General features: G+C 39.9%; 1 protein-coding gene and 1 long non-coding RNA gene across 2 annotated transcripts; one reads left to right on the top strand and one right to left on the bottom strand.

Moving 5' to 3' along the window:
• Nucleotides 1-133: 133 nt before the first annotated feature.
• Nucleotides 134-13,134, bottom strand: LOC139117162 (homeobox protein OTX1 A-like). The gene is made up of 3 exons (XM_070680035.1): nucleotides 12,847-13,134; nucleotides 1,626-1,855; nucleotides 134-1,320 (listed from the first exon to the last, which is right to left on the bottom strand). The coding sequence occupies exons 1-3, from the start codon at nucleotides 12,989-12,991 to the stop codon at nucleotides 556-558; spliced, it is 1,140 nt and encodes a 379-aa protein (XP_070536136.1). The 5' UTR covers nucleotides 12,992-13,134; the 3' UTR covers nucleotides 134-555.
• LOC139117825 (uncharacterized) lies at nucleotides 6,738-8,538 on the top strand. The gene is made up of 3 exons (XR_011548593.1): nucleotides 6,738-7,123; nucleotides 7,414-7,701; nucleotides 7,979-8,538. It is a non-coding gene; the product is annotated as an uncharacterized lncRNA (long non-coding RNA).
• Nucleotides 13,135-13,976: the final 842 nt, after the last annotated feature.

Here is a 13,976-nt window from a genome sequence, read left to right as displayed (position 1 = left end):
ATTCCAGTTTGGTAACATATTTAGAATGCACTTGTCAACAACAAATAATACAGCTGCTTCCAATTCCTTGTCTTAAAAAGAGATTTGTCATTCAAGTATAGACAGTGTAAACAAATCGAAAAATGTTGAATGCTATCTGTTAATGCAGTAAGTTTATTGCAATGGCTCAAACTCTACCTTGCATCTAATGGCAGAGAAAAGCAAAGATTTTAACAATAATACACATTATCGATGTCAACCTGCATTTTGCATGATCATGACATGTAAATTTAAATTTGACCAAAGTTTTTGTATATTATTGTTCTATATTCAGTTCGAACATGTGCAAAAGTTTTGTTTTATACTCAGTTTAATATATGAACATGGCAAGCAAACTGTTCATGAAATATGACCAAGTGAAAGTTATTAACCGATGCGGGAAGTTCCCCAGGTCGAGTATAATAGTCTAACATTTAAAAAAAATGTTCAGTCAACGTAAAACAGGAAAAATTATTTTGCCGACTTTGAACGATTTGTGCTCAGTCACAAATGGTGTTGTGTAGTTCCTCTCATCTTTTAGCGGTAGATGGCGCTAATTAGTTTGGTACTAATCACTGAGGGCGCCGTATATGTGCAACCTGCAAAAGAATCTCTCGGGACCGCACAAAACGACTGCTGATGTACTTCTCTGCACATAGGTTTCACATTCGACCGAAGTTGTGCCTGCGATTGTTTTATTATTTTGCAAGAACTAACGTCGGGCATAAATGGATGATAGTACCGGTTGTGTCTTGATGGCACCGGCGTTGGCCCGTACCTGGATGAGAGTTGAAAGAACTGAGAGTCGGCAGTGTAGTAGTAGCGCGTTTGTTGCAGAGAATATCGGTGAAAAGCTGCAGTGATGGGTCGAGCACCAACGGTGGTAAATGTCACCGGCGTGTAAGGGATACCCTGCGTTCTGCAAGTTGGTCGATTAAGTTGCTTGAAGCAAGGGCAGCACGCGGCTCTTGAACCGATTTGTTGAAGAGGCCGAGCGAGGGTTGGAGTCTGGCCAGCTTCACGAAACATAGCAGACGACTTTCCTGTGGTCGATTGCGGGCGCGGTAACGGTGATGTGCTTTTTTCCACGACTTCACTGGCTGACCTAACATTGGCTTTTAAGTCGGCATTGAGTGCGAGGTTCTCGGTTGATTTACTGGTCTCACGTGGTTGGTTTGATGATTCGCACGAAGCTTTATAAGCTTGACAAGCTTGCCTTCTCTTTGTTGATGGGCTAGATAAATCAAAGTTGCCATGATGATCAAACTTCCTGATCCGTGCGCGCTTATTTTGGAACCAAACCTGTTGAAAGACGAAAATTATACATCGTCATGTGGTGACAATATAAAAAATACTGTGTTCAGTATCTTTTTAAACGCAAATTTAAACAACTAGTATTGGAACAAATCTATATTTATATAAATTTATGGCACCTCTCCAAAGAACTGAATAAAAATCAATTGGATCGTCGTAGATTTATCCTGTTGTCCACAATATTAATGCTCAGAAATAATTATTAGAGGAATTAAGTCAATGCTAGAAATGGACTTAAAATCTCATGCTAGTCGAATGAGGATATTCTACAAAAAAACCGGTCAAGTATTCACCTGAACTCTGGCTTCGGGTAAATCGATGGAATTTGCTACGGCTTCTCTGGCAGCGATATCCGGATAGTGGTCGCGCTTGAAAGCTTCTTCTAATGCGTCGAGCTGGTCCTCCGTGTAGACCGTACGACATCGTCGACGCCTGTTCCTCGGTGGCTGGACGTCTAGTTTGATTTCGTCACGAGTGCAGATGTTTGAGTCGACATAAGGTGGTGACGTCGTGTCCCTGGTCTCTACAGAAATGACATGGGAAGAACAGTTCACTGTTACGCTCGTCCTTTGATGGAATAACTAAAGTTAGCGCGACGTGTCTTTGAAATAGCCTTCTGGACATGATTATGCGAAATTCAAATGCATTCCAGTAGATGTCAAGTGCATGTAAACCCCAGTTCCTTATCAAGTACAGAAAGAGAAAATTTCGTTGGAAAAAAAACTAGTTTATTAATCTTCCAATTGGACATTTGATATTATCAATCACTTAGAAAAATAAATTTTACATTAACAAAATTGAAAAGCGCTTAAAATAACTTATTTGCCAAAACAGAATGAAAAAATCCAACGAAAAACAGCGAAGGGGAAAACGGAATGAACAGAATGGACAGAGAAATCCTCAAAGTCCTGATAAACAATGTTTAGAGTATTACTGCTTGCAAGGCATATAGACATACAGATAGTGACTGGGTGGTAATCAGAGGTCAGGTGATTAACTTCAGAGGCAGACAACAGGAAGCGCTATTGTCTTCAATGTGAAATATGAAAAAAAAACCCCAAAGTATATTATAGCCCTGCTGATCAGGAAAACGCCCGTTTAAGGCGAAAGGAATCAAGGAATCTTTCAACCTTTCTCTTTCTAAATCAAGAATAAAAATCGGGGGTCACTGCACAAATTTCGGTACTAGAGAAAAAAATATCCCAAGATTTACCGACATGTGACATTCAAAATGGCCGCCATTCCTGTGTTAACTCTAAGGGGAAAAAAAATAAATCTTCGAATTTCGAAAAACTAAGCCGGTAAAGAGTTTCCTCACACCAAGAGCTTTAAAATGAACCCCCACAAGTGGTAGATCAGAAAAGAATTGTAAAAGTTTGAGAGTCCGAATATTCTGTCCCCGAGGTAAAGCAACTGTACTGTGTCCTTGAGAGATAAAGATAAGAATCACATAAAAGGCAACCCCCGAAGTGATTCCACGAAGAATGCGTCATCCAAGACATGCCAGGCGGCTTAATAGACTGTATCAATTGGCGGGTCAGTACACGGAAACTGGGAAGAGTCACGTGACGTTTTCCATCTGTGAATACTGAAACGATGACATCGCATACACTCGAAATATCATTTTAAGAACTAGCAAGTGTAAGAATTGAAGTGTGGTTGTGATCATGTAACAGACCTGATGTCACAGTTTGAACCAGATATAAACTGAAAATGCTCCCGTGTTTCAGGTTTATGTTGCAGTCTGTAAATTGACACTTTTCTCTGACATTATTGCCGTGAGTTTGTCTCTTCATTAAAATAGTTATGATCAACATCACAAGCAAATTTCATTAAATATAGCTTGATTTGAAAATACGTTATGTATACAAATTAGCCGATCCAGAGATATATCCCTAGTTGGGGAAGCTCATTAAATATGCTTATCATAAACTCGGAGCGGTGTCATTGTCATAAAGTTTCTACTTGAACTTGATATCTGACATTATGGTTCCAGTGTCAATATCTGTAAGTAGATTCATAAGATATGGTACTGTCATTTTTCAACACATTTTATGCAGCCATTCTGGAAATACTGTGATACGTCTAAAATCACTTCAGATTATACGAATAACCAATATTCATGCAAGCCGTACCCACCTAATTCCAATCAGTTATGCCCACTACCATATCGGATGTATGACCCGGTTGTTAAATTCTAGCAGTGCTTTATGAGATATCGTCTAATTTTCCTGAAATCATTAATTATGCAAATAATCATTTATTATGCGGACCACTTCCACCGAAAACTAATCAGATCTCAGAGTTATATTTCCAGAGTACATCTGTGTGCCAACTTTTGCTTCAATCTGATCAACGTTTCTTGAGATATCGCATCCAAATGGAGCTCGAGGACGGACGTACGGACGTACGGACAGACAGACAGACATTGCCTCGACATTAGAAATAGAAATAAGCACATTATTTGTCACTGTATCGTGATCAATCGCTGCACTCTGTCGCTTTCAAGAGTATTGCAAATTTAGCAATTGTCGAAAAAAAATTAAAAGCCTTTTTTCTGCGTGTTCTGTTTATTATATGACAACTTAACAACCAATACAAAACAGATCTTACAATCCGACCCAAGGAAAGGGTAGCAGAGTTTACCAAGTATGCAGAGAAACTTCGAAAAGACGTGCAAGATCTTGTCTCCAGTTCTTGGAAAACAATCCGGAGTTGATGCCTAACAAATACGGAACGTGAAGTACACGCTATTGTAGATCACCAACACTGTAAAAGTTGGGCCAATAGCAATACAGCAAGACGAACTGCAATGTTTGTTTGGTGATCTCTGCAAACGAGAGAAGATTCCTGCAAACAACCACATCGCTCGCCCTTATGATGAAAAAAGTAAGACCTCGAGAGTCGTTCAGTCTTCTGCGACCGTTCACAGTGATGCTGCTGTATCATTTTGTGTGCATGCATTGAAAGATATACGAAAGGTGATGGAAAGAATGATAGATGTCCATATCAGCGTCCTCCTGAAATGAACTTTAAAGAGGCCCTCCCATTTGTAACATTTTTAAAACACATATTTTTAATGCAAACGGTCGATATTTGACGTGGCGACTCCGCGCGGATCGCGAGATATCGATAAAAACATGTCATTTCCCGAGCGTATTTTTCACACTCCGAAGTTTTACGATCGTTTCTGGTTATGACCCGAAATCCCCCGAAAGTGTGTTGTTGTGCTGATTGACGATATTCTAAGGAGTCCAAAAACGTTCGAATGATACCTCCTACCGCGATGACTTTATCAATGCCTTTACCTCTGGTAATTCTTTTTTAAAACTTCTCCTTAGTTTTGGTCGCTTTCATTATTCTCATTCAGTTTTATTAAATTTTTAAACAATACCACATAGATATCAGTTTTTACGTGTAAAATATTAGTTGCCTCTGATGACTACATTTTGTCGTCTGCCACACAGTTACGCGTGGTTCGATACATAGCGGCCGCCGCGTGTGGTTTGCGCGCATACCACGCGGCGGCCACTATGCATACTATGTATCAACCGCACCTATCTGTGCTAGTCACCTATGCGAATTCTGGTGGAATCAGCAAACTTTGTCTTTCGTTTTTTGCCGAGTCAGTAGGACTCGGCTTTCTCCCATGGGGTAGTAGCATGACCGCTCACCGACGCGAGTGCAGTGGTACTGCTGTGGCTAGCCCTGCGTACGATGCTGTGTGTTCCGCTACAGCTAATAGCCCCGCTCACCACAGCCCTGCAAAGACCCGTACGTAGAGTTGGTGACTTCATGGAGGTAGGAAGAGACTTCAAATCCATTTTTGAACTTGACGTAAAAAGCCAAATTACTGCCGAAATTCAGCGTTCTTGGGCCCAAGTCGTATCCCTGCCTACCTCAGCTACTCGATCGCTTCCAAAAATGCCAGTCTTTTATTCTTTTTTCGTAAATAACCGTCGATGTCGGCAACTCTCTCGCTAGCCCTGCGTACGTACGCAGTGTACGCTGTGCATTCCCTGTGTGCGTTCCTAACACACAGCGTACACTGCGTACGTACGCAGGGCTAGCGAGAGAGTTGCCGACATCGACGGTTATTTACGAAAAAAGAATAAAAGACTGGCATTTTTGGAAGCGATCGAGTAGCTGAGGTAGGCAGGGATACGACTTGGGCCCAAGAACGCTGAATTTCGGCAGTAATTTGGCTTTTTACGTCAAGTCAAAAAATGGATTTGAAGTCACCAACTCTACGTACGGGTCTTTGCAGGGCTGTGGTGAGCGGGGCTATTAGCTGTAGCGGAACACACAGCATCGTACGCAGGGCTATGCTGTGGCGTACAGCAGCGTCAGCGTAGACTCGTACTCCATAGCTTAGCTGACAATGGCCCCAGTGCCGAACGTTCTATGTTCGGAAGCTGAATTCAGTTGGGCCAACAGAATTCAAACTTTAACTTTTTTGAGGACATGTTTTTATCGATATCTCGCGATCCGCGCGCAGTCGCCATGTCAAATATCGACCGTTGGCATTAAAAAAATGTGTTTTAAAAATGTTACCAAGTGGGAGTGCCTCTTTAATATGTCCTCCATATATAATGTACAATTCGAGGCGGATGAATATTCCACATTGATAAAGAATCATTAGCATAATATTTCAATACCGAAACAATGCTCATTAATATAATTTGCATAAATTAATACTAATCTGCCCTGCATCTTGCACTAATTTGTCCTCCAAGTCAAATTGAATCGGAAGACTAACTGGCATTGAATCAGTCGAAGTTTTAGCGGGGTTCTATAAAATCCCGCGCGAGCATTATACATTCGATCTTCTTTCAGCAGACTGGGAAGGCGCAAAGTTCAAGATAAGATCGGCTTATTTTGGGGATACCAGCATTGCTTAACTGATAGAGGAAGGAGTGCTTTGGACAGAATTTCAGGGTTTAATTATCTAAAGGCAGTCTTACGAGAGACTAGAACATTGACACCCATACGTCGAAAAAATCCATAGAAGTTCAACGAGATCAAAAGCTTTCAAAGATGAATGCTGCAACGCAAGATAACTTGAAGCTTGAACTAGCAGTGATATATTAGGTTAGGTATTTATAAAGATTGACTTTTCAGTCAGTTTTTTAAGCGCAAGGACATTCTAAAATTTGCGTCATTTCACAAAAGTTTGCCATCAATGAGGTAGCCTGTCACTCACAAGTCCTCGCTTCCTTGCTCCTTCAAAAACACTTGATAATTGATCCACAGATTAGTATTGACCAAAACCAGGGGCTTCAATCTTTTGGCTTTCAATGGTAACATTACAAAAAAAAAGTACATCACGCAACATCACGGAGATATCTCCGAGGAAAGTATCAAGACAAGTGCGGTTCGCAGGAGCATGCGCACGCGCACGCGCATTAAGCACTCCTGTGTGACTGAGGCAATCTCGAAGCAATCTTCTTTCTCGTTTAACTCTGATTCGCGATCGTGACGACACGGCACTATTTCGACCAATGAGCGTCATGAAAGGAGAGAATGAAACGCAAAGAGTAACCAATCAGTGGAAGTTATTCTTGGTACAATGTGGAACATGACAACAAAGAGAATCTCGGAAAAAGCTTTCAAATTGCATATGACACGTACACTCTGTTGTTGTGACTTCCCGATAAGCTCTCTCCATCGCTTGAATAATTTCGTAATTTTTCGAAATGTTGGGTCTGTTGACGATCTCCGTAATCGCGAGTTTTATATGGCCAAAGATGCTGAAGGTAGACAAGTATGGTGTTGACCAGGACATAGATAGGTATGTAGATTCCATCCTTATTTTGTCTTATTTTTGACACGTTTTACTACATTTCCAGCAACCATGCTTCGGACTCGGCGAGGTTGCGGCCGTCAGAATGCAATCATTGAATTGAAATATTTCGTCTACACGACCGAAAACGATCCGGGGTAAAAGTTATTAAAGACGGAAACACTTATCTGAGCTTACTTATGTACGACAGAATAATATTGAGTGACAAACTTTTATGTTACTGTGATTATCAAAGGTATAACTCAAATTATACTTCTTTCGTTCTTTACAATGAGAAGACATTTGAGGGCTGAGAGAAGTCGTGAAGAATCCAGACACAATTACAGAAGAGGTGGACAAGCACGTGTACGCGTATACGTATATCCTCGCCCGCCAAACCCTCTTGTCCGGGCAGCTTGATGTTCCCCGAAGAGGGAGACTGTTGTCGAAGTAACGGACCCGTTCGAGCGGACGATGGTGCACATATAGGGCTTCAAAAATCGAACGAGTGAAAGTTTTTCACCTGCACCTGTCGTTGATGCACCCTAATGGAGAAACGAAGGTTCTGGAGACGTTTATAAGCGAGGGTAAGTTTTATAATGGCCGATATGTCTATGCCATATGATAGTCCAATCCTGTACGTCCTTTTATTGCAAACAATTGTTCGGGAATTCATTCGTTTATACTCCATAGTTTGAACAAGGGCTTTTTTAGCGTAGTCACCGTCTCATTCCAAATAGAAATAAAAATTGGTTAAAGTAATCTTAATGCACTTTGGCAGTGAGATTGAATAGTGTTTGTAATTTCTAAGATGTGGGTTTTTTAGAACAGTAATTTAATAATTTCTCGTTTGCTTTTCAATAGTGGTTTGTACTTGATGAAGAAGACGAGGTCTTGAACACTTTCGTTGACACACCTCTGCTATAAAGAAGATTTTGTCAAGCAAAGGAACCAAGTAGCTGATGACAACTTGGCATCACTATTTATTATATCGATTTTATTTTGTTTCTTCATACTTAAAGCATTTTATCCAGAAACATTTTGTCAGGTTCTTATTTTACACTAAGTTTATATTGTTTAATAGTTTTGAAGTGTTTCTATTTCTCTTCAACTTTGGGGTTTACACAAATATTATTTCGAATTTTAATAAACATTTTCATGATAGACACCTGTGGTGTCATTTTATATTTTAGACAGTCATATAGTGCAAGCTGACAGTTATTTGAGTCAAGAGATGTAGTACTCTGTTTAAGGTTAGCTACGGTCTTTCGTTAGCATCGTCTATGAAACATTCGTAGGGAAAGTCACACGCCCAGAAAGAGTCGCATGTAGCCTCATACTTACTCAACAGCTCATTCTTGAGACATGAAAAACATTTTCGTTCTACAATAAATACGTGGCTGGTAGCCATTTTGACTTCAAATGCTGTGAATTATGGAACGAATAAGATACTCGAATGGCCGCATTGTGTACGGTGAAAATAGAATGGCATGTTGCAAGTTTGTAAAGGCGTGTAGTTTGGACGAAGTTGATAGGAAGGAAAATGACATTTTAGCAATAAGCCTGCAAGTCGATATGTTGTACAAAGGTGACCAAATAAAGAGCAACTTTTGCGCTTTCCATGCATAAATTTAGCTAGGGGTGAGAAGGTAAGCGACTGTCATCACAGACAACGCAATTATCGGTTCGTATGTAGAGAAGGTGTACACATTGTAGGAAATATTGTATCAATTTAAACTCAAACACCTGTAACGGGTAGTATGACGTTTCGGTCAAATGTTTATCTTAATTTGAAGGGAGGATACTCGTTGTGATAATGTATACAGTCGGGACTATCGGGAGAGAGAGAGAGAGAGAGAGAGAGAGAGAGAGAGAGAGAGAGAGAGAGAGAGAGAGAGAGAGAGAGAGAGAGAGAGAGAGAGAGAGAGAGAGAGAGAGATCCAACTTTTTTGGTTCGGATGTAGTATGGCAAACAAAGACAAGCACGATATATAGCCTGCATGGACTGGAGTCAAGCTTTAAACAAGTTCACTAAAATGTTGTAATTCATCGAAGTGAGGTATGAACACAGGGTAAAACGTCTTTCCACTTCAACAGATTTGTTGCTTTGGTCAGTGAATAACACAGTCTGTATAGTTGAAACTTCTATTCCAAAATTGTGTATTAAGAAAGTATGTTGCACCAACCCTTAGCTCAACACGGCTTCGTATAGAGATGTTCTCATGCCAGGGAAATAAAAAAACGAAAAGTTTGTAGAGAGAATAAACAAACCAGGTAATTTAATTGAAATTCAGAGCCACGGGTTGCAATTTGTCTTCGAAATTTTTTATCTACGACTCGACCAATCTGTTGTTTTAAAATCACTGAGACATCGGCGAAATCAATTGTAACACTTGAGCTTGACAGAGCTCTCGGGTTACAAAAATGAAAACTTTCAATATAAATACCACAATGCGATTCACCTGTGAATAATATCATGTCATATTAATGTATTGGAAGGACATTTCTCGAAAATCACAATTGTTACTGACGTTGTAAGTCAATTGCAAGACTTGCCCCACAATTTTGAACTTATTATTATCCCAAAGTCTAGAGTAAATTGAAGGGAAAACTCCCGCAAACACTGTCGTGTTGATGTTTTGGTGATCATGAAACCAGCCCACGATTAGCAAGCCAGTAACTACCGTGTACGCCGGATACGGAGCAAGAGGAATATAAACAGCATCAACTTTAGGAGTGATGTGAAATTCAGCTAACAAAAAGTATTATCTTATAACGACAAAAATGCACCTAAATTTACCATTACTAAATAATCCCACTCCTGTTTTCACGCTCTACAAAATACCAGGAGTAATAATTTCAGGGGGAAAGGACAGCCCGTCGAACTCTCTACTCACTCATTGGCTCTAATATTTGTGGCAAAAACGGCCTGTCACCAGTTGTTGAAACATTTATAAAACATTTTAAGTCATCCCTATTCTATTGCATGGTTTGAAAATGACGATGCTAACTCAAGCTGCCTTGAATGTTATTGAAGCCTTTTACGGGAAGTTTTTTTTTGCGCGGTCGTTTTTATCTTATATATTTTACTTTGGCACTATTCCTAAAGAGCCGACGAATTTCATCTGAAAGTTGTGACAACTCTCTCTATATTGCTTGGATTAACGGGAATTCAATTTAGCAACAAGTCGGAGTCTGGACTGGTTATTTACTCTTTAACTTCTGATCATGAAGTGATGTAAGGAAATATCTAAAAAAAAAACCAAATGGATAGGATCTTCAATATGCGACTGAGCTCACTGTCCGATTGCAACCTTTTCTCAATTTACAACACTTTGCTTGCATTTCAATTCGAGTCGGGACCAAAATTCACCTGTAAACAAAAACCAATGCAGTCGACACTGAATACTCTGCATCGCAACATGCTTTGGGGAGTAGAACAATTAGACGTAGTTAAGGATAACTGGGGGGGACCCTCAAACGTTACAGGTATTAGCCCTTTGACGTTTCCCCACAGGAACGTTCACTTTGCGAGAAATCGGTCAGTGGCAATAATGCTACGTTTCCAAAGAAGACAGACGTCACTTCCTCTCAAGTTGCTAAGTATTGCAGCATACAGGAATACATAATTACTTCATTCATGCTTAATTGTTTGCATGCACTGATCAGAACGCACCTCGAGGACAGATAATCGGACTCTCAAACTTTTACAATTCTTTTCTGATACACCACTTGTGGGGATTCATTTTAAAGCTCTTGGTGTAAGAAAACTTTACATCTGCTTAGTTTTTCGAAATTAGAAAATTTTTATTTTTCTCCATAGAGCTAACACAGGAATGGCGGTCATTTTGAATTTCAAATATCCGTACATCTTGAGTTACTTGTTTCTCTAGTACCGAACTTTGCACGGTGACCCCTGATTTTTATTCTTGATTTTGAAATAGAATGATTGAAAGATTCCTCAAGGAAAATTGGAGCAAAAGTTTAAGTGTTTAATTTTCGAGGCGCATACTGCCTTAACAGCAACAACTTTACTCGATGGAAATAATGCATGCTTAGCAATGAACTTCAGCGGCATCATAGATTTTTTGTCCATTTTTTTATTCGTAATTTAGTTTATTTGCCCTTTAGTTGGGTGAAACCATTCCCCACTCTTCTAGGGTGCCTCAAATGAAGACAAGATAAGATATTCCTCCTTTCATGGAGTTTCTTTACAAAATGACATCCCGCTATTAATGAAATATTGAAAAAAAAATAGATATCAAGCGAATTTAGTTAAATACAAAAGCCAATGTATTACATTCTCAGTGTCACTTATGTAGTTTTCAAAATACAGTTTATCTTTGATAAGGTATGATACGTATGTCAATGACTGAGATAAGGAACGAAAAACCATACTATTCCTAGAAAATGGGAAATTAGATAAAAAATGGTTGCTCATCACCCCAAGAATGCCACCAACGGGCAGTTGCAAAGGCTCCGCGGTTACAGATTGGCTACGAGTATATTACAGTTAGGCCTTGGACCACGATGGGATCGGTACGTAGTACTAGTACTACAATTTGACCGGAGTTTGTTGTTGGTCTGAGGGACACCAAGCACCGGTCATGACAACACACTGCTCCTACACAAATACCCTACGAAAAGCAACGTTGATAGACCCAATCAAAGGTATTATAGAAACCAGGCGAAAGTTGTTGAAAGCCCGCCCAAATGCCGTCTGAGCCGATTGCACCACCTTCTGCAAAGTGTTTGTCCGGGAAAATCTTACCGTTATCATACAAAAGGATATCCAGTCTAAGCCGACTCGGACTTGGCTATCAGCTAAAGGGACGGGCCATTGCATCTAAGGAGAGCGGTCATTACGGAAGGCACTGGTTGTTTTATACACTTAAAAACGATAAATAAATATACAAAGCTTTTGCGGTTACTGTTATAATTTTATTATTTTCTAACCTCTGCTAACCTTTGCAAGCCTCTCGTCGACGATATTGAATTTCCTTGTTGAACGAAAATCTTTTGGGAGCGTCGCGTCAACTACCTCATCTTTTGCGGAAATGTTTTCCATCAACTTAAAATGATCCTAAAATAATCGCCTAAGCTCTTGCCCTGTCACAATTTAAAGTTCTATTTTTATATTTCCTAAACAGAGATACCCTTATCATTAAAAGCTCTGTGAAATTGTCAGTCTTGAGGCGGCACGTGGACACGTATAATACGCCCCACTATTGCCCTAATTACCCAAATACACGTTTATCTATCAGGGTAAATGGACGACAGTTTTTGTCAAAAGTTTTACTGGTAAGTCTTACCTAAGCTAAGCTCTTCCCGACGAAACTGAACTTTCTCGTTGAGCAAAAAAGTTTTTCGGTGTTCTCATTTTTTTGCGGAAATGTTTGACATTAAATTCAACTCTAACTATTCCAAACTTCAGCCCTTCCCCTTAAACATGAGTTTCCCGAATAACAGAAATATCCTCCTCATTCTGAAATCGTAAATATTGTGACGGCACGTGAAGGTGAACTTGTAAAACACGCCACCTTAAGTTACACCGACTCCATAATTGACCGACTAACCTAAATGCATGTACTTAGCCAGTTACCTGTCAAGGTGATTTGGCTGCAGCCTTTGATCGATTGCAAACTTTTATATCGTCACTCTGAAGAAAATTTAACCCGAGGCGTCTGCAAATTATATTCAGCGTTCTTGAAGTTTAAGGTCAGACCACTCACCTGGTTTTGTAGACAGTATTTCGGCGATACTAAAATTAGTAAAGCCCCTCCTTGGGTGATTATCACCTTCGTCTCGAGCAGTTGACAAGTGGCACGGCATCACGGAAGGAGAAACGACTGGCTCCACTGGTGATGAAAAATCCATTTCTTGGAAGTATTCAGCGAAGACGTCCACCAGAGAGAAAATGGCGTGGAACGATGCACTGTCTCACTGACTCCCAAATGAAACCATCATAACGATGAAACGTCACGCAGACTTCTGAGCCCCTGGTAAGTTTCTGAACTGACGCCTCTTGTCTGGGACACGCAGGTATTTATGCTTCCGTGATGATAATCAATTTCCCTTTCTTTTGTCGGAATTTACAAGGGGGCCTGCGATTGGTCCCTTTACAGAAGAGACACAAAAACGAAACATTTGGCAAACTCCTTTTTACCTGCTCGGTAATATGTTTATTGTGACATGGCAATCCATTCCGCTAAACCCATCAGTTATCATAATAGGATTTGCATGCAGTAAAAATATACAGTTGTCACAACGTTGAAGTAGAACATTACATCACACGTACAGCGTCGGCTTAGATTTATCTTTTGTATGAGTCTACAATGGACAATGTTACAAGTTTGTTGTAAAAAAAGTTTCATCCTTGACTTAAGTTGGGAAAATCGCGCCTGTTTTTATTAGAAAAAAAACCCTGTTCTATGTCGTTTATAATCAATGGAATGATGAGCTAGTTTATCATGTCATGGGCTAGATATTACAGTATGACATCTTGTACCCTTCTAAGATCTTACCTAACACAATTACTCGTCAATAATAGTCACTTGTCGAAGATGTGAATTTAGTTTCATACTCTCGCGTAGACAGCAGTATGATGTTTACGATCGTTGAAAGGCTCCAGAAGTAGTGGATATCCAAAAAGTGTCTTTTATCTCCCGAAAACGAGTTACTTTCAGTTCCTTCGATGGGTACAAGTATTTCATGATTAAACTCAATGTACCTATAAAAGATATATGTCAGAATCCATTCGCCATATAGGGTGAACCGATAGACCTTAGAAGGGGTGGTTTTAACAAGATAATTATATTTTGCCTTTCTTGAGTTGAGTGCATCTTTTCGATAGTACTAGTAG

The sequence above is a fragment of the Ptychodera flava genome, chromosome 18 (assembly GCF_041260155.1).
Source record: "Ptychodera flava strain L36383 chromosome 18, AS_Pfla_20210202, whole genome shotgun sequence".
Taxonomy (NCBI): Eukaryota; Metazoa; Hemichordata; class Enteropneusta; family Ptychoderidae; genus Ptychodera; species Ptychodera flava.
This window is presented reverse-complemented; position numbering and strand designations above follow the sequence as displayed.

Bases quoted from the DNA above. Each gene is read 5' to 3' on its own strand.
- LOC139117162 (XM_070680035.1), bottom strand. From the start codon at position 12,991: ATGGATTTTTCATCACCAGTGGAGCCAGTCGTTTCTCCTTCCGTGATG. The intron at 1,856-12,846 runs GTGAGTGGTCTG...TCATTTCTGTAG, and splicing joins AATACTGTCTACAAAACCAG to AGACCAGGGACACGACGTCA. The intron at 1,321-1,625 runs GTGAATACTTGA...GTCTTTCAACAG, and splicing joins TACCCGAAGCCAGAGTTCAG to GTTTGGTTCCAAAATAAGCG.